The sequence below is a fragment of the Rhinopithecus roxellana genome, chromosome 18 (genome assembly GCF_007565055.1).
Source record: "Rhinopithecus roxellana isolate Shanxi Qingling chromosome 18, ASM756505v1, whole genome shotgun sequence".
Lineage (NCBI taxonomy): Eukaryota > Metazoa > Chordata > Mammalia > Primates > Cercopithecidae > Rhinopithecus > Rhinopithecus roxellana.
In genome coordinates this window covers 42,889,723-42,916,977 of record NC_044566.1, presented here as the reverse complement: position 1 = coordinate 42,916,977, position 27,255 = coordinate 42,889,723, and the positions used below count along the sequence as shown (strand labels likewise).

At 45.4% G+C, this 27,255-nt stretch overlaps 1 protein-coding gene across 1 annotated transcript; it reads right to left on the bottom strand.

Annotated features, from left to right (window-relative positions):
* Positions 1–1,838: 1,838 nt before the first annotated feature.
* EBPL (EBP like) lies at positions 1,839–27,252 on the bottom strand. The gene is made up of 4 exons (XM_010363828.2): positions 26,921–27,252; positions 11,003–11,072; positions 4,177–4,315; positions 1,839–2,320 (listed from the first exon to the last, which is right to left on the bottom strand). Exons 1-4 carry the CDS (start codon positions 27,089–27,091, stop codon positions 2,080–2,082), a joined length of 621 nt encoding a protein of 206 aa, XP_010362130.1. The 5' UTR covers positions 27,092–27,252; the 3' UTR covers positions 1,839–2,079.
* Between the last annotated feature and the right edge of the window lie 3 nt (positions 27,253–27,255).

Below are 27,255 nucleotides of genomic sequence, written 5' to 3'. Positions count from 1 at the left end.
CTCAACCTCCTGAGTAGCTGGGACAACCTCCTGAGTAGCCACCAAACCTAGCTAATTTTTTTCATTTGTGGAGTGAGGGTCTCACTATGTTGCTCAAGGTTAGTCTTGAACTCCTGGGCTCAAGTGATCCTCCCGCCTTGGCCTCCCAAAGCACTGGGATTACAGGCATGAGCCATCATGTCCAGCTGGTTGTTGGGCATGCTGTACAGTAATTCGTTTATGTATATATAACTTACTCATTTAGATTTTTTCCAGTTTGGGATTATTATGAATAATGCTGCCATTTTGGTGTATATACTAAGCATTTCTGTGAGGTACATACCTAGGAGTCAAATTGCTGGGTTACAGGATATAGACGCTTGGCTAAGCTCTGGGGATGACTACGGGGTGACCACAGAATGGACCACCCCTAAGGGCAGCACTACCAATGAGGCCACCACTGGGGCTACTCGGCCCACAGACCCTTTATTCCTGCTGCTCCAGCCTTGACTGCCTCTTGACACCCAGGGAGTTGGACACTTTGTGTTTTTTTTGTTTTTTTTTTTTTTGAGACAGAGTCTTGCTCTGTCGCCCAGGCTGGAGTGCAGTGGCCAGATCTCAGCTCACTGCAAGCTCCGCCTCCCGGGTTTACGCCATTCTCCTGCCTCAGCCTCCCGAGTAGCTGGGACTACAGGCGCCCGCCACCACGCCCGGCTAGTTTTTTGTATTTTTTAGTAGAGACGGGGTTTCACTGTGTTAGCCAGGATGGTCTCGATCTCCTGACCTTGTGATCCGCCCGTCTCAGCCTCCCAAAGTGCTGGGATTACAGGCTTGAGGCACCGCGCCCGGCCAGACACTTTGTATACTAATGCCAAACTCTCACATTTCCATGACCTTACTTGTCTGCACAAAACAGAAAAGAGGGAGAGAGAGAGGGGGTGGTGGGGAGAGAGAGAGAGGGAGGGAAGAAGACAGGAGAGAGAGACAGAGAGAAACAGTAGAAAGTAGTCTCTATATTTTCACTCTCCAAATCTCTCAAGTACTTCTGAAAAGGTAAAACCAATCTAGCATCTGGGACCAGGGCCTGCAGCCTCTGCAGGGTAGGAAGCCAACCTAGGAGAGTGGAACATAGAGTAGGCTATCAGAGCTACAGCATCCGCCACAACATACCAAGGGCCTGGTCTATATGCTGGGCAAGGCAGAGATCAGATCTGTGAGCTTAAGAGTCCAGTAAGAAAGGCAAGCGCTGAACAAGTTAATGTAAGTACCTGCTCCCTAGCCACCACAGAACTGCTAATTCATCTCCCAGACAAGTGTTTTCTGAAACACAATGTAATCACACATCCCTCTTGGTGCTGAGGGTAAGTGCCAAATTGGTGCTTTCCTTCTCTCAATTCTGTAGAAGGTTAGGGCATGCATTTTCCATATTTATGTCATGTTCATCTTATTATTTCTCACTCTCACTTTCCCTATGTTCCTATTTCCTGATTTACTTTTCATTATAATGTATTACATATTTCTGCAAGGCATCTCTAATCTTCCTCCTTGAAAAAGGACAGATATAAATCAATCCTCTATCTGCGTGGGCCCCCAATGCTTACCCATTTACTCAGGAGGAGTCAGCTCACTCACCAGCTCCTATTTTCATGTTTTGTTGGGTTCACAAATTTTAAATAGTATAAATATAAAAACAGAAGCTTTCAATTCATTTCTGGTTTCACATTGGTAACCAAAAAAGACTAGTAAGAAGATTAAAAGATGAGGCAAGAACATGTCCTTTGGAATAAAAAATTAATATAACACTACAGTATTCTACAATAATTGGTTTTACTAATGTGGAACAATTAATACGAGCCATAAAATGTATAATTAAACATTTTATTATTACAAATTCAAATCTGTTCTCTTTTCCCTATATCACCATTTATTTGAACAACAACACAATGAAAACTGGTCGCCTTAAAACCAATTTGAAAAAGGTTGTTCAGGAGCAACAATACAAAAATGAAGTGTAGACTGGAATGTGTCACATTTTGGCCAAAAAGATTTGATTCATTCTGGCTCATAAAGTTAGATAATGGTGTTTATGGTTTTGAAAGTTCACTGAAACTTTTTCACTGAACTGGTTTCTTTCTGATGCATTTTCTTGAGTTCTACCCACGACTGCCACAGTAGCAGTCCTGGGATCAGAACCCACACACCGTTAAAAAAAAACAGGTAAACCCAACAGTAGAGCCAGTTGCTGGTGTTGAGGTTGGGGCTTCTGGTGAGCCACTCTGGGAGGAAGGTCATCCAGCAGCCATACAACTCGCACACGCACAGGGTGATCTGCAGGAAATGCCTGTTGGAGAGAAAGAAGCCCAGATGAACCACCAGCTTGGCACAGTTTGACATCAGAGTCATGGTATCTTGTCTGTAATGGCAGCATCAACAGTCTTTGCTATGAAAACCTCCCTAAGTTGGGCCTCAGGTGTTGGGTGGTGCTTTTTTGATGGGGGCAAGTCAATCTAATTAATGAAGGCTCATTCTTTCCTTAGGGGAGCAACACTGCACTTTCTAGATTATTCTCAGAGTTAAATAAGGACCCTCAGGGATCCTGACCCATTCTTAGCGAAATTTAGTCAGATCACACCTGACTTAGCACAGAGAGGCCTGACTGTGAATCTCACCAAGAGCCATCATAAAAGGGGAGAGTGAGTAATAACCCCTTCCTCAAACAGTGTAGCGCAGACTAGATGAGATATGAGGATAAAGAGCCCAGCACTGGGCAAGTAAGTGCTCAATAATGCAAATATTACCAATGTTTGAAATAATAAACACATAGGCACATGTAGTAAGTTTGCAACCGTAGTCATGGAGTGAAAAATATGTCAAGGTACCAAGGAAAAATTTAATTTTTATTGCCAACTATCTCTCTAAAAGTGGGTGGGGAAGGAAGCTTTAAATAAGACTTCTTCATTACAAGATGGTGGAAAACTGAATGCAGCTGTGCCTACTTGACATTGTTTTAGGGATTCATCTCAGGATAGCAATCTATTCACCCCAGGCCACTTTGTCCCTAAGGAAAGAAAAGGAAGGGAGGAGAGTTTATAGTCTCTCAGAGTCTGATAGGATGGATACCTTTTTAATCTTTCTTCTTTTTTTTTTTTGACACAGAGTCTCGCTCTGTCACCCAGGTTGGAGTGCAGTGGAACCAACATGGCTCACTGCAACCTCCACCTCCCAGGTTCAAGCAATTCTCCTGCCTCAGCCTCCTGAGCAGCTGGGGCTACAGGCGCCCGCCACCATGCCTGGCTGGCTAATTTTTGTATTTTGAGTAGAGATGGGGTTTCACCATGTTGCCAGGTTGGTCTCAAACTTCTGATCTTGTGATCTGCCTGCCTCGGCCTCCCAAAGCGCTGGGATTATCGGCGTGAGCCACCGCACCCAGCCTCTCTGCACTCTGCCCACCCCATACCCTTCACAATCTGCTTCTGAGAAGATTTCTTATTTATCTAGCAAGTCTGACTCCGAATTATGTAAGATAATTTACTTTTTGTCAAGTGGGACAGGAGTTTTCTTAAATGATTTGGGGGGAAAAGGATGGACGTATTACCATTTTATTCTCCAAAGTATTGGTGGCAAATCATCCAAAAGTGTTAGCACCATTCTTGCCTCTACAGAGTCTAGGTTGTTATTAGAATAATATTTCTCATATTTTTGATTCAGAAAAGTCTGAAATGATCCTAGTAGCACCATCACACTTATCTCACATCAAATAATTTTCATTTCTATTCTGGTTTTTTTTTTTGGAGACAGGGTCTTACTATGTTACCCAGGTTGGAGTGCAGTGGCGTGATCATGGCTTCCTGCAGCCTTGACCTCCCAGGCTCAAATGATCCTCCCACCTCTGCCTCCTAAGTATCTGGGACTACAGGCACATGCCACTATGCCTAATTTTTAAATTTTTTATTCCCTGTAGAGACAGGGTCTCACTGTGTTGCCTAGGCTGGTCTCAAACTCCTGAGATCAGGTGATCCTCCCACCTCAGCCTCTCAAAGTGCTGGGATTACAGGCGTGAGCCACTGTGCCAGACCTCTATTCTTCTATCTTTTATCTAACAAATACATGTGGTCACAACCTACTCCAAAGGTCACCTAAGTGTTGGGACACGTAATGTTTCCCCTCCTTCCAGCAGGACGGAAGAAGGGCACCTACCGGTAATGTTTTTCTTTGACTATGGCATAAATGAGGAACAATGCCAGAGACCCATCCAGCGCGACGGTCAGAATTTCCACAGACACAATGGTTGGATCGAAATAAACCCATCTTGCATCAGCTTTGCCATATTCTTTCCCTAAAGACAAAATCCATGTTATTACTCAAATGGCAACAGTTTTTATGACAGTCCATGGAAATGACCTTTCTTTCCTTTAAGGTGGAGATAAAATGAGTTATCGCCACTCTCTGCATTCTTCACGATGCCTTAGTGGAAGGCAGGAGAAGCCCTGGGACCAAAATGCATTTACCACCTGACACAAGCACTAAGAACAGCAGCAGGTTACAGGTGTCCAATCATTCAGTTTCCAGCATGCTTTCACATACGCGCCCTCCTCAGCCCCACCCTCTTCAACGTAAGTAGCAGAATTTTAAAAGAATTCAACATGGTCAGATTTTGCAAAGACAATCTCCAGTCATGATCTTGGTAAATACATTGTAATTCCTTACTTCAAAATTTCCATATAAATTCTGTAAGTCTAATGGAGATGTGGGAAATTTGCTATGAAGGACATGTTTATAAAAGACACATTTATGGCCAGGTATGGTGGCTCATGCCTGTAATCCCAGCACTTTGGGAGGCCGAGGTGGGCAGATCACGAGGTCAGGAGATCAAGACTATCCTGACTAACACGGTGAAACCCCGTCTCTACTAAAAATACAAAAAATTAGCCGGGCATGGTGGCGGGTGCCTGTAGTCCCAGCTACTCCAGAGGCTGAGACAGGAGAATGGCGTGAAACCAGGAGGCGGAGCTTGCAGTGAGCCAAGATAGCGCCACTGCACTCCAGCCCGGGCGACAGAGCGAGACTCCGTCTCAAAACAAAACAAAAAAAACCATGTTTGTTGGCCAGGCACGGTGGCTCACACCTGTAATCCCAGCACTTTGGGAGGCCAAAGTGGGTGGATCACTTGAGGTCAGGAGTTTGGGACCAGTCCAGCCAATGTAGTGAAACCCTGTCTCCACTAAAAATACAAAATTTAGCTGGGCGTGGTGGCACATGCCAGTAATCTCAGCTACTTGGGAGGCTGAGGCAAGAGAATCACTAGAACCTGGGAGGCGGAGGTTGCAGTGAGCTGAGATCGCACCACTGCACTCCAGCCTGGGCAACAAGAGCTAGACCCTGTCTCAAAACAACAACACGTTTATTAATAACAGAATAGAAACTAGGTGCTGAAGGGACAGTGGGCAGCGGGGGGAGGAGAGAGCCCGGACTGCAGAATGAATCAGAGTGGGCAGAGGGGGGTCTGCGCCCACAGGGACAGGGGACTCACAGTGGCCCTCACACAGTCTCAGCTGTGCTGCTTGGGGAGCCAGTGTGCTCTTAGAGATCCATCCAGACCCATTATCAGAATGATTTCTTCTTGGGAACACCATGACTCAGAGTCTTTTTAGGGCTGGAATGATGGCCAGGTATTGTAGAGGCCATTAAAAATTATTTAATTATTTTCTTTTTCTTTTTTTTTTTTTTTTTTGAGACGGAGTCTTGCTCTGCCACCCAGGCTGGAGTGCAGTGGCCAGATCTCAGCTCACTGCAAGCTCTGCCTCCCAGGTTTACGCCATTCTCCTGCCTCAGCCTCCCGAGTAGCTGGGACCACAGGTGCCCGCCACCTCGCCCGGCTAGTTTTTTGTATTTTTAATTAGAGACAGGGTTTCACCGTATTAGCCAGTATGGTCTCGATCTCCTGACCTCGTGATCCGCCCGTCTCGGCCTCCCAAAGTGCTGGGATTACAGGCTTGAGCCACTGCGCCTGGCTAATTATTTTCTTAATGTATAAAAGTAATACATGCTGGTCCTAAGACCTCAAATGACTACAGCGAAAAAGATGGAAGTGATGACCTCGTCTCCCCCTTTAGTACTATCTCGCATTATCCAGAAAAGGTGTGATGGCCACAGAGGAGCCCGTGATCTGCTACTGAGCAGCACACAGCTCTTTTCTCATAAAGGTCAGAGGAAGGATCCCCTGGGGCCTGGGACAAAGGTTTCTAACAAAAGGCTGCCCTAAGAGAAAGGACAATAAGAGGATTAGCTATTTAATGGAATACCACACAAGGCACGTGCTGAGGGGATGTTCTGTGAGAGGCCACCGAGAGTCAGCAACCTGTCCTTAGCCAACTGTCTGTAGTCTCCTGTGCCCTTCAATAACTAACTGGAAAACACTGTCATACTGAAACATTTCTCCCCTAAATTTAAATATACATACAATAGGTGAAATATACCAGTTAGTGCAACTAAAATCTAATAAAATATCACTTAAGTAAAATGTCAGTTCTTCAGGAACAAAAAGAGATATTGACCAAGTCTTTTTTTTTTTTTTGAAAAGGAGTCTCACTGTTGCCCAGCCAGGAGTGCAATGGCACAATCTCGGCTCACTGCAACCTCCGCCTCCCAAGTTCAAGTGATCCTCCAGCCTCAGCCTCCCAAGTAGCTGGGACTACAGGAACCCACCACCACACCCAGCTAATACTGACTGACCGAGACGGAGTCTCACTCTGTCGCCCAGGCTAGAGTGCAATGGTCAGATCTCAGCTCGCTGCAACCTCCACCTCCTGCATTCAAGTGATTCTCCTGCCTCAGCCTCCCAATAGCTAGGATTACAGGCATGTGCCACCATGCCTGGCTAATTTTGTATTTTCAATAGAGATGGGGTTTCACCATGTTGGTCAGGCTAGTCTCAAACTCCCGACCTCAGGTGATCTACCTGCCTTGGCCTCCCAAAATGCTGGGATTACATGCTTGAGCCACTGCACCTGGCCTAATTTTTGTATTTTTAGTAGAGACAGGGTTTCACAATGTTGGCCAGGCTGGTCTCAAACTCCTAACCTCAAGTGATCCATCCGTCTCGGCCTCCCAAAATGCTGGGATTACAGGCGTGGGCCACCGTGCCCAACCTTCAACAAGTCTTTTTTTTTAGCATTTGGAAGTGCTGTGGTAGGCCCCAAGAATGCAGCTGCAAGTAGGACCAAATGTCGGCCCTTAGTGGCCCACATTTTAGTGAGGCTGAAAACCAGGCAGTGCTGGCTAGAGAATACGAGGGCAGGGAAGAAGTGGCACTGAAGCCAGACTACAAACGTCAGGTAAGACTTCCTGGAGGAGGTGTTTTGATCACTGCCTCTCTTCCCTGTTGGTGAGGGATGGACTTCTGCCTGAGGGCCATGGTGATGGCTGAACACACAACACCCGACACTGGGCAGATGAGATGGAGGAGGTTTATTAGTCACATACACTTGTGGCCTGGGGAAGGTGGTCATCTCGCCATGCAGGGCCACATAGGGGTTGTACCTGGGAACAGTGATCGGGCAGGGGCCACAGAGGCAGGCTTTGCAGTAACAAGAGGAGGGGGTGGGTTGAGCCCTGGTTCCCGAGAAAGGATGTGATTGGCTTGTTTGGATAATTCCAAGGGCAGACTGGTGGGAACTGAAGCTTGCTACTGAGGGGACAAGCAGGCACTGAGCCTGCTCCCCTTGACAGGGGGAGCTTATATGTGGAAGCAGAGTGGGGAGGCAGACTTGCAGTTTGGTCATTTGAGGGCCCCCTGGATCTCACCAGATATCAAAACAGACATAATACTGAATCCTGGCCAGGCAGAATGGCTCACACCTGTAATCCCAGCATTCTGAGAGGCCGAGGCAGGTGGATCACTTGAGGTCAGGAGTTTGAGACCAGCTTGGCTAACATGGTGAAACCCTGTCTCTATTAAAATACAAAAATTAGCCGGGCATGGTGGTACACACGTGTAGTTCTAGCTACTAGGGAGGCTGAGGCAGGAGAATCACTTGAACCAGGAGGCAGAGGTTGTAGTGAGCCAACATTGAGCCACTGTACTCCAGCCTGGGAGACAGAGAGAGATTCTGTTTAAAATAATAATAATAAGAAGAAAAAAGCAGACATAATAGTGAATCCTAATTTCAGGCCTTATACCACAAGAGGTGACTCCAAATCTGAGTGAAAAATAAGGGTGTTTCAGGGAGGAGCATGTGCAAAGCCTGTAGCTGAGGGAATACAGTGTGTCTGAATCTACAGACAGTTTAGCAGAGCTGACAGTGGGGAAGGTTAATGCCTGAGAGGAAAGTAGGGGACGGAGAGTAAGGGGCCCTGGAATCCACCAGTCCCAGTGCATCTCCCTGTGGCATCTCCCTCTGGCAGTCCCTCTGGTATCTCCTCTACTGCTAAACTTTGACCATCTCTTTGCTTATTAAACACTGAAACAATAAATAGGCAAATAGCAGCATGAAAGAGCCTGATGATATGATAATTTCCATTGATTCTGTGACTGATAACGGGGCTTAGGTGAGGTTTACAGGGAAAAGATGCAAACTAAGGATCAGGGTAGATTTCCTCAACCAGAGCCATTGTTGTGTCCTTAACCAGAGAGTGGAGACCAGGAGACACTGAGTATTCATGACGTTTATGGCCAGCCCTGCATCCCAGTGAAGCCAGGGTCAGAACACAGGTCATCCTCAGAAGGTCCTGCTCTAGACACACAGTATCAGAATCTGCATTTGAGTAAGATTCCCAGGTGATTTGGGGCACTTTGGAGTCTGGGAAGTACTACTTGCTTTACATTTTCTACTGGATTTTTACTTTCATGAAAATAAAGGACACCTTCATTAAATGAGTTTTTACTGCATTTTGGTTTTTAGAAATAGGGTATCACTGTGTTGCTCTGGCTAAACTCCTTAACTCAAACTCCTGGGCTCAAATAATCCTTCTGCCTCAGCCTCCCAAGTAGCTAGGGCTCCAGGCTCGAGCCACTGCACCCAGCTAGTTTTCACTTCTTTAAGGTGCGTAATGTAAATGTGAAGATGATGGAGAAAGCCTGTGTTAGACATTTGCATTTCATGGGATTGAGCCAAATCTGGGCTGTTTGCTTTCTCTCATGCCAGGCAGGGCAGCCAGAGGAGGAGGTGTCAGCACAGCATCTGGCAAAGAGGAGAAGAGGACGCTCAGCAGGAGGAGCCATGACTCAGGCTGGGGTCAGCAGCCTCTGGGCTTCACCAGTAATCCCCGAGCAGAGTTTAATGCGGCCGATCAAAAGTGCATAGCTGCATTCAGCTGGGCCCCTGGATCTGAAATGGCTCCACTCCGGTCAAGGGGACTCAGACTCCTTGGCTAGGACTTGAGGCATCAAAGATGACACCTTTTCCTTTGGGAAGTACTAATGAGCCTACTCAGTTCTCTAGACGTTTCCTAACACTAGTGGTAAACAGGAGTCCCCCACACAGATCCTAGCTGGAAATGATTTCTGAGTCACAAAAAGAAATGAGATAAACAGGATGGGTGCGGTGTCTCACACCTGTAATCCCAGCACTTTGGGAAGCCGAGGCGGGCAGATCACAAGGTCAGGAGATCGAGACCATCCTGGCTAACATGGTGAAACCCTGTCTCTACTGAAAATACAAAAAATTAGCCGGGCGTGGTGGCAGGCACCTGTAGTCCCAGCTACTCAGGAGACTGAGACAGGAGAATGATGGCATGAACCCAGGAGGCAGAGCTTGCAGTGAGCCAAGATCGTGCCACTGCACTTCAGCCTGGGCGACAGAGTGAGACTCCATCTCAAAAAAAAAAAAAAAAAAAAAAAAAAAAAAAGAAATGATGCAAAGTTTCAGAAGCAAAACCTGAAAGCAGTTATCCTGAGAAAGGCAGTTTTATAAAGTGGCAAAAAAAAAATAACTGTTGGTATTGACACAGTACATGGTAGGACATCGACACTAATTGACTGACAATGAGCAAGAAGACTTTTGGAAAGGATCTACAATACCACAAAAAAGTATGTACAATAAAAAGAAAGTTGATATTAAAAGTATGGGAAAAGCACCCAGTTTAAATGCTACAAGTTCTTCCATCTGCACTCACTACCAACGTTTTTTTTTTTTTTTTTTTTGAAAGGGAGTCTTGCTCTATTGCCCAGGCTTGAGTGCAGAGGTGCGATCTTGGCTCACTGCAAGCTCCGCCTCCCGGGTTCACACCATTCTCCTGCCTTAGCCTCCCGAGTAGCTGGGACTACAGGCGCCCGCCACCATGCCTGGCTAATTTTTTGTATTTTTAGTAAAGATGGGGTTTCACTGTGTTAGCCAGGATGGTCTCCATCTCCTGACCTTGTGATCTGCCCACCTCGGCCTCCCAAAGTGCTGGGTTTACAGGCGTGAGCCACTGCACCCAGCCACTCACTAGCAACATTTTTCATTTTATGTATTGTTTTATAGAGATGGACTCTTGCTCTGTCACCTGGGCTGGAGTGCAGTGGTGCAACTGTGGCTCAATGCAGCCTTGAACTTCTAGACTCAAAAGATTCTCCCGCCTCAGCCTCCTGAGTAGCTGGGACTACAGGTGTGCACCACCACACCTGGCTCATTTAAAAATCTTTTTTTAAAGATAGGGTCTTGCTGTGTTGCCCAGGCTCAAATATTGTTTAACATACAGCTTTAATAAGATGTAATTCACATGCCACACAATCTACCTATTTAAAGAATTGGTTTTAGTATAATCACAGGTTTGAATCACCACAATCTAATTTTAGAACATTTCATTACCCCATAAAGAAACCTGTGCCCATTAGCAGTCACTCCTCATTTCCCCTCAACACTCCCACCCCTACCCTCATTCCCAGGCAACCAGTAATCTACAATGTCTCTACAGATTCACCTCTTCTGGACATTTCATATAAATGAAATCATACACTATGTGATAGAGGCATTTATTTGACAGTCACACTTGCAATAAACCTCCTCCAACATTTCAAACACAAACATTTTTAGTTACTTACATAAAGAAGCAATCAAGCCATCGGAATTTGCAACGTTTCCTACTAAAGACAAGTAGACAAAAGGGCCTTCCTAGAGAGGAGAAAATGAAGACATGCTCTAATACAGCATCACAACCACAGGATGGCACCGTAGACACATGGCATTGCCTGGCTCCACCCCCCACCCTTCTCCATGGCTCACATCCTGGCCAGAGCCTGGGAACATCCACACAACCTTGTGGGATGCGATCCTGGGGCCTGGTTACCCGGACCTTGGAAGTGGGTATGTCTCACCCTAATGTACTATTAATGTTGTTTTTCAGTGATTGGCATTGTAAAAGCAGAGATGTGTTCTTTTGCGGAAAAAGTGAAATTTTTGCATAAGAGTTTATTGTATTAAATAGAGTAAGCTCTAGATTATTCCAGGGATCTTAAGTCTTTGAGTAGAACCTCACAGAAGTTCACTTTTTTTTTTTTTTTACCTCAAAAAAATCTAAGATCTTAAAGAGAAAGGCAATTGAGTTTATACCAGCATTGAGCAATCCTCCCCCCTCTCCTATATATGGGCAAGTTTAGGAAGATTTAAAACAGTTACAGGCTACATTTACCATTCAGGTAATAAAATATCTACAATTACACTTAGTATTTTCCCATCACTGAAGTGCTTCTTCGCCTAAGATTTCTAAAACAAAACAGCTAGAAGCCACTGGGATATCTAATGGTCATGTTGCTCCTTTGAACACATTTTGCTGCTGGTCAATAGCACTTTTTTCTCATTCCTTTTAAACAAAACAATCACTTGTATGACATTAAAACTGGGTCCTGCCTCCCCAGAGGTCACCACTCTCAATCACGTCTCTTTGCAGTTCCCATGGTGATGTCATAATATACTTACACTATTTCCTTCAACTGCTAGCGGGAAAAGCTATTGTTTCATAGATACTCCTTCCCCTCCCGTTTCCAGTCCTTCGAGTTCCTGATGTATTATTTTATTACTTACTCAAATTTGTAACTTAAAACCTGAAAAACTCAGCTCACTCACTCATCAATGTCGTGCAGTCTCTGGGCTTCTTAACCATGTAAGAGTATGACAGCCTCTACCAGGTTCCCCGCACTCTGTTTCCATCTCTCAATTTCTGTCCAGTTTGCTTGTGCATTGTTAAGACTGATTACATGTCCTTTCTTGTTCTCTAAACATATTTGTCTTCCCTGTTTTATCTATAACTGGATTCTACAAGCTGAAAAGCCAATTAACAGTACAATGTTGTGATTATGGAAACAGCGTTCACTGTAATAGGCCACAATTTCTTTCCTTTAGGGATCCCGCATCCTGACTCCTGTGTCATTTAAGGATAATGCTGCAAATGAAAAATCCTTTTTTTTTTCCTGAGATAGTCTCACTCTGAAGCACAGGCTGGAGTGCGGTGGTACGATCTCTGCTCACTGCAACCTCCACCTTCTGAGTTCAAGCAATTCTCCTACCTCAGCCTCCTGAGTAGCTGAGATTACAGGTGCCCGCAATCACGCCTGGCTAATTTTTGTGTTTCTAGTAGAGATGCGGTTTCCCCATGTTGGCCAGGCTGGTCTCGAACTCCTAACCTCAGGTGATTTGCCCTCCTCGGTCTCCCAAACTGCTGGGATTACAGGCGTGAGCCACTGTGCCTAGCCCAAAATATCCTTTCTTCATGAATTTCTCAAAATCATGCTACATTTTAGTTTGCTTCATATTTGGGCCATGACTTTCTTATGTTTATTCTACAGTTTATAATTACTTTTTTTTTTTCTGATTGAGAAGAGACCTTTCTCCCCAGCTCATGAAATCTTCCAGCTTTTTACGATTTTAATCTCTGCTTGAACAGAGGCTTTGAGGTTGGTTTATTTTGTCTTGTTTTGGCACTCTTTGCAAGTTGCTTAATTGGTAAATGTGGTTTATCTGAGTATATGTAAAAGTCGTATTCTTTTTTTTTTTTTTTTTTTTTGAGACAGAATCTCGCTCTGTCGCCCAGGGTAGAGTGCAGTGGTGTGATCTTGGACTTGGCTCACTGCAACCTCCGCCTCCTGGGTTCAAGCGATTCCAGTGCCTCAGCCTCTCAAGTAGCTGGGACCACAGGCATGTGACACTACACTCAGCTAATTTTTGTCATTTTTAGTAGAGATGGGATTTCACCATGTTAGCCAGGCTGGTTTCAAACTCATGGCCTCAAGTGATTTGCCTGCCTCAGCCTCCCAAAGTGCTAGGATTACAGGTGTGAGTCACCGTGCCAGGCTCCAAAAATCATATCCTTTAAAGGACATTTAAAAAAATCGTATGAGACAAATAGCTGTGTTTATAAACAAATAAGTACTCCCCAGTCCACTTACTTTGCAACACTTTATTTTTACCAGCCAATTTTTTATTTTTAGTAGAACCATAGGGTGAAATCCATACCACTTCCTTGTTTTGGCTTGAGAACTTTCTAGACAAAGCACATCCACTGGGCTGGCCAGTGGGGCAATGGGGCTGGGCTGAATTTGACCCTCTCTAGGCCTCAGGCCATCTATCCGTAAGATGAAGGACTTCTTTCCTATAGATTGTGAATCTCATCCTAAAACTAAATGCAACCTCCACTGGCGACCTCTTCTACTGGACTCATTAATAAGACGTGGAGTCTGACACTAGATCGCAGACCTTTCCCCAGAAGCAACTCTGGGTAAGAGCAAGATGGGGATCTGGAAATCAGTAATATGCAGGAACCTATGAGTCTATAACAAATCCGTTTCCTTTTACATCTACCTGTTGAAGTTCTATTCATTTTTCAAATCCCAGCCCCAACTCCCTTCTTCAAGAAACCTTCTTTGACCTCCTAGTGAGAATTAATGTCTCACTCTCCTAAAACTCCCATGTGACTAAGTTTGTTTCTGTAACCAGCAGCTATCCGCTCGGTCCCCAGCTCCCATTGGACCACACATCATTGGGATCTGGAGTACTGTCATCTCTATCTTAGAATCCCCAAGAAACATGGCATTTGTGTTCAGTGTTTGCTAACCTTGATTAAGTTCATACAACAAATTACTTATAAAGGATGCCCTGATGAGGCTTTTAGAACGCCCTATTTTTTACTGTATTAATGTCCTAAATGTAAAGATAGCATAACACATATCAAGTGTAACGAATATTCATGCCTTCGAATGCTGATCAGATGTCACCTCCTCCAGGAAGCAAGATTGTACTATTCTCCTGCTGGGAGGTCGGTGCACTCCTACACAGAAACCTGCTCACTTGTCTCTTTCCAAAACTGCCAGTTCTCTGAGGGCCAATTCTTTGTCTTTTATCTCTATATTCCAAATGGCTAACACATAGTACATGCTAATAAGCGTTTCCTAAAAGAAATAAAATGGAGAATAGAAAACAAGACAGTTAAAAATGGTAATCTGATTAGAAAATGGGTAAAATAAATGAATAGACATCTCACCAGAAAGTACATAAAGATGGCAAATAAGCACATGGAAAGATGTTCAACTTCATTAACCACCAAGGAAACACACCTTCAAACCACAGAGAGGTATCACTGCATAAACTATCAGAATGGTGAAAATAAGGCTGGGTGTGGTGGTTCACACCTGTAATCCCAGCACTTTCGGAGGCCTAGGCGGGCGAATCATGAGGTCCGGAGTTTGAGACCAGCCTGGCCAACATGGTGAAACCCCACCTCTACTAATAATACAAAAAAATTAGCTGGGTGTGGTGGTGTGTGCCTGTAGTCCCAGCTACTTAGGAGGCTGAGTAAGGCAGGAGAACTGCTTGAACCGGGAGGCGGAGGTTGCAGTGAGCTAGGATTATGCCAATGCACTCCAGCCTTCACAACAGAGTGAAACTGTGTCAAAAAAAGAAAGGGAAAGGGAAAAGGAAAGGGAAAGGGAGGAAGGGAGGAAAGAAGGGAGGGAGGGAGGGAGGGAGGGAGGAAGGGAGGAAAGAAGGGAGGGAGGGAGGGAGGAAGGGAGGAAAGAAGGGAGGGAGGGAGGGAGGAAGGGAGGAAAGAAGGGAGGGAGGGAAGGAGGGAGGAAGAAAGGAAGGAAAGGAAAGGAAGGGAGGAAAGGAAGGGAGAAAAGGAAGGAAGGGAAGGAAGGCAGGCAAAAATAAAAAATAGTGGCAACATCAAATAGTGGTAAGGATGTAGAAAAACGGAAACAAACACACATTTCTGAAGGGATAGAAGCGGTACAGTCACTAAAAAAAACTAGAGTTTGGCAGTTTCTTCTAAAACTAAATATGCAATGACCATATGACCCAGCAATTCCACATTTGGGTATTTCTCTCAGAAAAATAAAAACTTATGTTTATACAAAAACAAGTACACGAATGTTCATAGCAGCTTTATTTGTGGTAACTAAAAACTGATGTTCTTCAAAAAGCCAATCCCAAAAGATTACATAGTGATTACATTCATTTTTATTTCTGTATTTATTTTATGAGATACAGTTTTGCTCTGTCGCTCAGGCAAGAGTGCAGTGGCTCGATCTTGGCTCACTGCAACCTCCACTTCCCATGGTAAGGAATTCTCGTGCCTTAGCCTCCCGAGTAGCTGGGATTACAGGCATGCACCACCACGCCCTCCTTAATTTTTGTATTATTAGTAGAGATGGGGTTTCAGCATGTTGGCCAGGATCCTGCAGTTGCAGGGGCTCCCTGCCTTCATGCTTGAAATAGGTGAGCAGGGGACTCAGACCACAGTGGATACAAGAAACACAGCACCTGAGGTTCCAGACAGCCTGAGGCTTAGCTCCTCCAGGACCCTCTCCAGACCCAAAGTGTCCTGGGTATCCTGGTCTGGATCAGCCTAAATGAGCACAGGCAAAAAGCAACAGAGATCTGCAGCATGTGTCAGGCAGGGCACACCTCAAAAGCAAGCAGTTTGCCACCTCCTTCCCCGCAGATGCACTTTTGTATCAGACACACTGGTGTTTCAGCACTCAACAGTACTTGAGTTGCCTGATTATTCAGGTCTCAATAAACCACAGTGCAAACCTGCTTACTTCTCTCTCCATCTTCTGCTCTCCTGCAGGCAAAAGATACTTGAATAACACTGCACCTAGGTTCCCAGCCACAGGAGACTCAGAATGCCCTCCCTCCCCACCCACCCACACGTGCACAGACACACACGCCCGTGCACAGGCGCGCACACACACACACATGCACACACGCTAACCAGGGGTGGTGGACTTCAACCCGGTGAGAGGTGCTGAGGTGCTGAAACTCAACGTCCCTCCTCACAGGAACCAATGGGAATGTTCATGTAAGTTTGGCGCCATGTTGAGGGTTAAAATAAACACTAGCACAAAAAGGATGAAGAGTAAGGAGAGTTGACGGCCATGACTAGAACAGAAAGGAAAAAACTCCCACTATTCACACACTCTCTTGTGCCCTCTTGGTAAAGGACCAGGCATCAAAATGCCAGCTCTGGGTGACACATGCTGAGCAAATTCTTTCTTGTCCATTTAGGACTGCAGAGGAGCTGCCCAGAATCAGGCTTTTCCTCCCTCTGATCAGGGGCCTTTTCTCCTCCCTAAACCAATGTCTGCAGTGCCCACAACGCCTACGGCACGAAGATATTTCAGTGGATTTTTCTTTACTCTTCTGATATTTCTTCTGGTGGTATACCTTTTAAAATTTTACCTTTAAAAAAAATTATATAAGCCCAGGAGTTCAAGATGGGCCTGGGCAACATGTGAAACCCCATCTCTACAAAAAATACAAAATTAGTTGGGTGTGGTGTAGTCCCAGGTGGGTAAGGTGGAAGGACCACGTGAGCCCAGGAGGTCGAGGCTGCAGTGAGATGAGATTGTGCCACTGCACTCCAGCCTGGGCAACAAAGCAAGACCCTGTTTAAAAAAAACAAACAAACATGACTGGGTGCCGTGGCTCATACCTGTAACCCCAGCACTTTGGGAGGCTGAGGTGGGCAGATCACAATGTCAGGAGATGGAGACCATCCTGGCCAACATGGTGAAACCCTGTCTCTACTAAAAATACAAAAATTAGCCAGGCGTGGTAGCATGCACCTGTAGTCCCAGCTACTCGGGAGGCTGAGGCAGGAGAATTGCTTGAACCCGGGAGGCAGAGGTTGCAGTGAGCTGAGATCGCACCACCACACTCCAGCCTGGCAACAGAGCGAGACTCTATCTCAAAACACAAAACAAAACAAAACAAAAAAATCCCACAAAACAAACAAGCAAAAATATCTATGATATATGTTTAAAAAAAACAAAAAACTATAAAAAGGTACAAAGCAAAGAATAAAAGCCTCTCTCCCTCCTGACTCCCAATCACATTTCCCAGAGATGACCACTGTTAAATTCCATGGTAGCCTTCAAGACATTTTTCAGGTTTATATTAATAAGCACTTATAAATATTTAAAATATTTTCTCCCTGCTATGAATTTTCCTACTATTAACCCAGAGGGTGATGAGGAAAATTTCGTAATACTTATTTAAGTCCCACATATCAAAAAATTTGGTTTAAAAAATACAGGAAAGTTCCTACTGGACATATGTTATAAAACATAACTGAACTATACTTAATTGAGCTAACAAAATCAGCTTAAAAATTAAAATGTATTATAGCAAATAAAGAAAGGCCAGTCTCATTTTTCTCTTAAAATGTCCAGGCATGTAATTTTTTTTTTTTTTAGGATGGTCTCGCTCTGTTGCCCAGGCTGGAATGCAGTGGCATGATCTCAGCTCACTACAACCTCTGCCTCCTGGGTTCAAGCAATTCTTCTGCTTCAGCCTCCCAAGTAGCTGGGATTATAGGCACACACCACCACGCCTGGCTAATTTTGGTATTTTTAGTAGAGACAGGTTTTCCCCATGCTGGCCAGACTGGTCTCGAACTCCTGACCTCAGGTGATCCGCCTGCCTCCGCCTCCCAAAATGCAGGGATTACAAGGGTGAGCCACCACGCCCGGCCCAGGCATATAAGGGTTTTAACAACATATTTTATAGACTTAAAGACAGCTATAAGTCAAAGCTCAGATCAAACAAATGATGAAGTTATGCCAGCTACTTCCATTGATAATTAAATATCCAATTTAAAGAGCATGCTCAATTTACTCATTCTAATCCTTAAGGAAAAATTTAGCTGAAAAAGTTCTTACAGAAATAAAAAGAACACATACTGAGGCTGAGTATGTATTTGAATGTATCTGTTTTTTGTTGTCAGTATGTTTGAATGAAGACCTAGAGAAAGCAGGGCAACATTCACCTTCAAGAGTGGGAGAATGAAGTGGAGCAGGAATAGAATCAGTATATAAATCCTGTCAGCATTTATTAGCATTTGCAAATCTGACTCACAAAACCTCAGCCTAATCAGACTGGATTTTTGCACGTCATGGCAACAGCATACATCATTGTTTCTGGAGGGATCAGCTGCAGCAGCCTCCTACGGTCCTTTGGTGACAAGGCTTTAATGACTCCATAAATGTATGCTGCCCAGCTGCTGCCCGCTTAATGAGATTACCATGTCCACTTGAGGGAACCTGCTCAGCAGCCAGTTGTCACCTAACATTCACAGGAGACCACGCTGGTCTCTTTTAGAACTACCAGGATCAAACCGTCACATGAGTTCTATGGTTCCTACAACATAGCAGTATACTGTTTGATTTAGGACTTGAAACACTTTTCTCTCTTTTCAAGAATATACCCTTCTCTGCCAGAAGGTTGTTACTTCTCAGATTAAAGATGTGAAAGGAAACCTTCCAAGGCTCGTCCTAATTGGACAAATACATCGTCACTTTAGTACACAGGGATGGGATGACAAAAGCTAATCCAGGTATGGAATATGGCAAGGAGGATTCACTAAGAGGATGGAGGAGGAGAGAATTACATTTACTGAATTCTGGCAAGTGCCAGGTGCCTTACATCCTTGCCATTCAAACACGGTCAATGAATCACAGCCTGGCAATCACTTGGGGGCTGGTTACCACTGCAGAATCTCGGATGATCCCTGGATGATTTGTGTGCATGGTCAAGCTTGAGAAGCACCGCGCTGTCATAAGGCTTTATTTAATTCTCACAGTCCTTTGAAGAAAACATTTCCATACTTCACAGGTAAGAAAACTAAGACAGAAAGTTTCCTTCTTTTCCTCCTCATTACAGAAAGGATTTGCAGGGGAAAGGGGCATGCCCAAGTTTCTGAGTTGGTCATCGGGAAAGCTGGCGTTCAGGGGTGCACCTGCTGCCCCCAAATGCCTGTGCTCTTTCCACCTTCCCCCACTGCCCCAGGCTCCTTGAATGATGATCAGACCCCATCTAGAACCATGTTTAGGAACTGGTGCTGCATGCATGCATGCATGCATTCATTCATCCATTTATTTATTGAGCTAGAGTCTTGCTCTGTCACTTGCTTACTGCAACTTCCACCTCCCAGGTTCAACCAATTCTCATGCCTCAGCCTCCCAAGTAGCTGGGATTACAGGTGTGCACTGCCACACCTGGCAAATTTTTTGTATTTTTAGTAGAGACGGGGTTTCATCATGTTGGCCAGGCTGGTCTTGAACTCCCGACCTAAGGTGATCCGCCCACCTCAGCCTCCCAAAGTGCTGGGATTACAAGCCTGAGCTCACACCTGTAATCCCAGCACCTTGGGAGGCCGAGGCAGGTGGATCACGTCAGGAGATTGAGACCATCCTGGCTAACACGGTGAAACTCTGTCTCTACTAAAAATACAAAAAAAGTTAGCGGGGCATGGTGGCAGGCGCCTGTAGTCCCAGCTACTCAGGAGGCTGAGGCAGGAGAATGGCATGAACCTGGGAAGCGGAGCTTGCAGTGAGCTGAGATCACGCCACTGCGCTCCAGCCTGGGTGACGGAATGAGACTCCGTCTCAAAAACAAAAACAAAGAACAAAAAACAAAAAACAAGCCTGAGCCACCACACCAGGCCTGGTACTGCATTTGAAAATGCAACCTGTGGCATGTATGAGGGTGAGTGGTAAGTTTCAGTCATATACGTCTATCAGAATGACTAAAAACAAAAGTAAAAACCACAAACATGCTAAGTGCTGGTGAGGCTGTGGGGGAACAGGAACTCTCACACACTGCTAGTGGGAACGCACAATGGTACAGCCACCACGGAAAGCAGGTTGGCAGTTTCTACTAAAATGAAAGAATCCCACTCCAAGGCCTTGGCCTAGGAGAAAGAAAAATATGCCCACACAGACTTGGATGCAGATATCTATTAGCAGCATTATTTGTAATAGTCAAAAACTAGGAACAACCCATTTGTTCATTAACTGATAGATAAATAAATTGAGATACATCCATAGACTGGAACACTACACAGCAACGTATGTTAAATAAAGACTTTGTATGTATGATTTCATTTTTATAAAATTACAGGAACAGCAAAACTTTAAACACAGAAGGCAGATGGGTGTTTGTTGGGGCTGGTGATGGGGACTGGGATCCTCTTCAAAGGGACATGAGAAAACTTTTACTAGAAGCGTGATGGAAACGTTCTGTACTGTGATTGCAAGGGTGGTTACACAACTCTACACAATCCCTCAAATTCACCAAACTGTACACAGAATGGGCGAGTTTTATTATACATAAATTATAACAATAAAGCTGGAGGGAGGAAAAGGGGAGTTTAGAAAAGTGGCTGGTAACGATATAAATACAGGTATATCTCAACAGCCTTCCCTATAGTAACAATAATCAGTCTAAATACAAAGGAAAGGCCAGGCGCAGTGGCTCACGCCTGTAATTCCAGCACTCTGGGAGGCCGAGGCGGGTGGGTCACCTGAGGCCAGGAGTTTGAGACCAGCCTGGGCAACATGGCAAAATCCCTTCTCTACTAGAAACACACACTAAAATTAGCTGGGCATGGTGGCACATGCCTGTCATTCCAGCTACATGGGAGGCTGAGGCAGGAGAACTGCTTGAACCCAGGAGGCAGAGGCTACAGTGAACTGAGATCGTGCCACTGCACTCCAGCCTGGGCGACAGAGGGAGACTCTGTCTCAAAAAATTAAATTAAATTAAATTAAACAAATACAAAGGAGAAATACAGTAGCAATGAAAATATAAAATGTTTTGAAATAAACTTTAAGAGACTATAACAGAAGATTTAAACAAATTGTGATCTACCCAGTTCTTAGAAGGGAGATTGTATTATAAAAATATCATTTAATCTCAAACTAATCTATAAAGCTAAGAAAGCCACAATCAAAATACCAAGTATTAGAACTTGGCAAAGTGAAATTATTTTTTATTTTTGAGACAGGATCTCACTCTGTCCCCCAGGCTAGAGTGCAGTGGCGCGATCTCCGCTCACTGCAACCTCTGCCTCCCAGGCTCAAGCGATTCTCCTACCTCAGCCTCCCGAATAGCTGGGATTGCAGGTGCATGCTACTGCACACCTGGCTAATTTTTGTACACACCCAGTCAGCAAAGTGAATTTAAAAGTACATTTGGAAGAATATATCATAAGTTTTAAAGTGTTTAAAAAAGAATAGTAGGGAGAAATTTGCTTTATCAGATATTGAACTACATTATAGTGCTGAAATTTTCAATATCTGATAAAACAGTGGCTAGAACTGGAATCAAAAGATTCATAAAACAGAACTAAATTCAAAAATCCCCAAACATATCTATGCATATAAAATACTTCAGTATATGATAAAGGTGGCATTTCAAATAAGTGGGGAAAGAACGGATAAATAAAGAACGGATCAATAAAGGGGGTTGACAACACTTTCTTGCCCTTTCTCCCCAAAAGCATAATAAAGTGTGGGTGAAACTGTTTGTACCAATACATGAACACCTAAGATCATTAAGGAAAAGACAAACATCCCCACTGAAAAACAGGCTATAGAAGGAGGATCTCAAGATCTATGCCCCAGAATCTCATCCCAAAGCCTAGCACCAAAACAGCAAAACAGTCCTCCTTCAAGAAAACTGAAGGCAGCCGGGCATGGTGGCTCACGCCTGTAATCTCAGCACTTTGGGAAGCTCAGGCAGGTGGATCACGAGGTCAGGAGGTCGAGACCAGCTTGACTAACATGGTGAAACCCTGTCTCTACTAAAATACGAAAATTAGCCGGGCATGGTGGCACATGCCTGTAATACCAGCTACTCGGGAGGCTGAAGCAGAAGAATCACTTGAACCTGGGAGGTGGAGGTTGCAGTGAGCCAAGATCATGCTACTGCACTCCAGCCTGGGCGAGAGAGTGAGACTTCGTCTCAAAACTCCTCCATGGCCAAGCACACATCAGAGAGCGAGAGCTGCCCGCTGTGCCTGCACTTTTACCCTTCCTCAGCCATCCTCTCGCCCAGACCTTTATCTTCAAAAGAACCAAGATCCCCCAGCCTGCCCCGAGGTGCCTCTGGAGCTACCCTCCTGCCCTTCCTCCTCCCACCACCAAACTCCTGCAGTACTTGCATCTACTGCCCAACTTCTCCTCTACCCGGCCTGTAAGTGTTTGGCTTCTGGAGCCTCCCTCCCATCAACCCCACTCTCACCACTGACTTTCTGGTTGCCAGGTACCTCACCTTTTATTTTCTGTCTTTGTTTTTAATGGTGCTACAGCAATTTATCAGTGTTCTTGAAATTCCATTCCGTGGATCCCAGGACCCCAGCGCCCTCCTGGTTCGTGGTCTTGCCCACTCTCTCCTAGGATAGATATTTTAAAAGATCCTGCTCTTATTCCTCAGCTCTTTTACCCTTCTGTCCTCTCCAGCTCACCAAAAGCACTCATACCTGGGGCTTCCTGCTGTCTCCCCCAACTCAGAAAACAATTCCCAGCACTCTCTCTTCTGCCCTGACTCTGTCTCTCCAACTCAGTTCATATTTTCAATTGCCTTCTGGCCATTCTCTCTCTCTTCTTTTTGAGATGGGGTCTCACTCTGTCACCCAGGCTGGAGTGCAGTGGCATAATCATAGCTCACTGCAGCCTAGATCTCCTGGGTTCAAGCAATCCTCCCACTTCAGCCTTCTGAGTAGCTGGGATCACGGGCATGCAGCACCACGCCCAGCTAATTTTTCTGCAGAGATGAGGCCTCACTATGTTAGCAAGGCTGGTCTCGCAACTCCTAGCCTCAAGCAATCCTGCCTCAGCCTCCCGAAGTGCTGATTACAGGTGTGAGCCACTGCCCAGCACTATTCTCTCTTAACCACACACTAGGACCCCCGACTCATAATTCTAAAGCCAGATTTTGCTGTCTTACTTTAATATGCTCACCATTACCCATGTTGCTCAGGCCCTAAGCCCCAAGATCATGTCCACCCCCAATCTACAAGCGGCCACTTTGACTTACCACATTCTCCCCTGGAAGTCTCTCACAGTTCACTTTCCTCCCCACTTTACCTTCCAACACCACCTTGGCTTGCCTCTTTTTTAAAAAAATGACTCCCCAAACTACAGCAGTTGCTTTTTGTTGATCTTCTTGCCCCTTAACTCCATCCCTTCCAGTCCAACCTGCACCATGTTGGGAGACAATTCTCCATGAATATCTCACATCCTGCACTGTCTGAGCAAAGACATTTACATCAATTTTAAGAATGTTTCTATAATGAGCCTTTCCAGGGTAGTAAACCTGGGAGAGAGCTCCCTCCAGAGAGGTTCTAGGTGGTAAAGATCAAGACCTCACCTTCTCCTCCTCAGAGGTTTACATTCCTAAGATAAGGTCTCTCCAGAGAGAAGTATGGGCAGGCCACCACCAGCTCACAATAAGATGGACACATAGTTCTGGGGTCCCTTTCTTGTAATGCACCCCACTGCATGTACAGGCAGTAACATCTGGCCTTCATTATGTTGCCCCGTGGGGCTTGGGCCTTGGGGAATCAAACTGGACTACCTTGTTAACTTCTAAGTTTGGTAAAATCTCAGACCCCAGCGTTTCTGACTTAACACATCACCACCAAATTATCTTTCTGAAGATCTGCTTTGGCCACGTGATTTCCCTGCTTGAAATCCTTCAATGGCTTCCCACTACAGAATACAGTTCTTACCTGTCACCTTTCCAGCTGGTCCTCCCACTTCTTCCTTATGTAAACCCTGTGCTCCTGTCAATCTGGACTCCAGGATGTATTCCATACACAGGCATTCATATACTGCCTCATGTTTCTGGACATGCCTGAACGCTATACTTAGATTGCAGAAGAGAAAAAATTTTACCCATGAAGCACCAGTGCCTAGGCTGCCACCGTTTCCTTCTTCCAGTATGTTACCATGGCTCCTTCCGGGTAGGCTGATGGGAAGTCAGCCTGCTCTCTGCTGTAGTCATAACCAGCTGAACTGATGATCAGTGCTGGGGCCCAAGGTGACTGTGCTCTGGTTGGACATCTGGAAAATGAACTGCCCCTGAGAATGCTTGGCTTGAAACTGTCCAACAGGATAGTTCTCAATTTGATGGCAGCCAAAAAACCTACAGAGCTCCTCTCTTTAAGAAGTGTCAGGGGGTAAGAAGAGGCAACTCATCTTCTAGTAAATAAGTGAGTTGTAATTTTGGTTCTCCCCTAAGCTCTACATCTTAGTGTTAGCTTGTCCCACATTTCTGGGTGTTCTTGCAATAAACTCCCAAGCAAAGACAACATGGGCATGTATTTTCTTGCAGCCTCAACTGCTTAATTCAAGTGCTCTCCCCACTGATCTCTGAGACACGTGTACAAAGACGTTGGTGGATGCATTTTATTGTGGTGGACACAATAAAAATGTGTTCACTAATATGGGCTGGTTAAGTGATCATATTCATCAAATATAAGATACATCCCAATCTCATAAAATATCAATCAAATGGCCTACAGTAGTTACGTGATATAGTTGATTGATCTAATATGTGAAAAAATGTGGGTCTTAGACTTGGAGAACTAAGGTATGGTGTATTCACACAGTGGACTACTTTGCAGCTGGGGTAGGTAATGGCATAAAAGGAGGTGTGTGTTGTGTTACCTGTAAAAACCTGTGCTTGAAAAACAGTTTTAAACCAGGTGGTGAACACACGCATATAGTTTAAGTATTTTTACAGCTTTTTGTATGTCTAAGATATGTTATATACTTTTCTTTTTTTCCCCAAGCTGGAGTCTTGGAAAAGTCCAAGGCTGGAGTGCAGTGGCTTGATCATGGCTCACTACAACCGCCACCTCCTCCCAGGTTCAAGCAATTATCCTGCCTCAGCCTCCCGACTATCTGGGATTACAGGCACCTGTCACCACATCCGACTAATTTTTGTATTTTTAGTAGAGATGGGGTTTCACCATGTTGGCCAGGCTGGTCTTGAACTTCTGACCTCGTGATCCACCCACCTCAGCCTCCCAAAATGCTGAGATTACAGGCATGAGCCACTGTGTCCAATATGTTATACATTTTTATACATATACATTCTGATATGCTATACAGTTATACCCAGCCAATATGTTACACATTTTTCTCCAACTAGGACTAGCAACATTTTTGTTATGTTATACATTTTGTTATACATAACAAATTATGTTATACATTTTTTCTAACTGGGCCTAGCAACCTGCTTTATCTCTCCTGTTCTGTGGGAGACCTGGTGTTCAAGTGATAGCTTAAAAATCAATTCTCAGCTGGTCGCAGTGGCTCACGCCTGTAATCCCAGCACTTTGGGAGGCCAAGGCGGGCAGATCATCCGATGTTAGGGGTTCGAGACCAGTCTGGCCAACATAGTGAAACTTCATCTCTACTAAAAATACAAAAATTAGCCGGGCGTGGTGTCAGGCGCCTGTAATCCCAGCTACTCCAGAGGCTGAGGCAGGAGAATCGCTTTAACCCAGGAGGCGGCAGTGCACCGAGATAGTGCCACCACACTCCAGCCTGGGGACAGAGTTAGACTCTCTCAAGAACAAAAATAAAAACATAAAAAATAAATAAAAAGACAAAAACAAATTAATTCTATAAAGGAGCTGAGAGAAACATTCACTGTCCCTTATCTCTACATGTTGCTTATCAGAATAAAAAGAATTCCAGCAACATTAGTCATGGGCACAAAGCCAACCCGCAAACATTTACAGAACTCGGTGATTACCCAGAACTCGGCTTGCTTTCTCAATACTACTGACTTTGGTTTCAGTTAGGCACAGGTGTGTCTAAACAAGGTCAACTTTACAAAAATAAAAGATATTTGGGCATAGTTTTAAAAAAATAAAGTGTGTGTGCGCGCGCGCGTGTGGTGGGGGGGCGGGGCATTTCAATATAAATGCCTTAAACACAACCTTCCTGGCTATTTTATAAAATGGGTTGAATCTCTAAGGACACATATTTCCTAAAACCTCGACTGATACACAGAGTGCAAAATTGGGAGCCAGACTACACCGCCTCAGAATCATGCCAGCTGTGTGGCACTGGAAAGTCACCTAACTTTGCAGCGCCTACCTTCACCTCTGTAAAATGGGGGACAATAATAACTCATTTATGGATGCTGTAAAGAGCTGAAATTTAAAATTCAGTAATGCGCCTGGCACACCTTAGACGCGGGTGTTTCGTTTGTCTTGGCAAAGGCTTCGGGTTTTGGGCCAATAGCCTTGCTGCCTCTGGAGCAAGCATCTCTCCTTGCACCCTACCCTCTGGGGCATTGAAAAATTACCTCAACTCTACTCTCAATTATTTCCAGTTCAACATTTATGTGCAGGTTACAAAGCCGAGGAAACTAAGGTTCTAGCCTTTGGGTATCTTCTAAACTAACACAGCACGTACAGAATTTTTTTAAGTTTGGTGGAGGAATCGGCAGCACAAGGCAAGCGGCGCTCTGTTCACAGACCTGGGAATCAGAACTCTGGGCGCTGCGGCCTCCAGGCGCCTCTCGGGTCCCCGCAGACTTCCTGCCCCAGGGGGAGGGGCGGTCAGCTCGCTGCAGAAAGCCGCCGGACCCCCTCAGCCCGCCTTGCCGCCCCCCACTCCCACTCTCTGGGATTGGGAGCGAAGGGTCTAGGCGATGGCACTTACCAGCGCGAAGTGCACCAGCGCGTCGTAGCAGAGCCAGATGAGCGCCCCGCGGTCGGCCGCCCCTCGCCCGCGGCCCAGGCGCAGGCCCAGAGCGCAGCCCGCCGCTAGCAGCGCGGCGCACAGCAGCAGCGACCCGCCAGCTTCGGCCCCCAGCTCCCACTCAGCGCCCATGCTTCCGGCTTCCGAAGCCGGCGGCCCGAGACCACGCGGCAGAGGAAAGCGGGGACAGAAACGACGGGGCGGGGCTGGCCAGAAAGGGGCGGAGCCCGATGGCCAAGGAGGAGCGGAGCTGAATGGCCAAGGCGGTCGGGGAGGCACGGGGCTCCTCGGCAGGG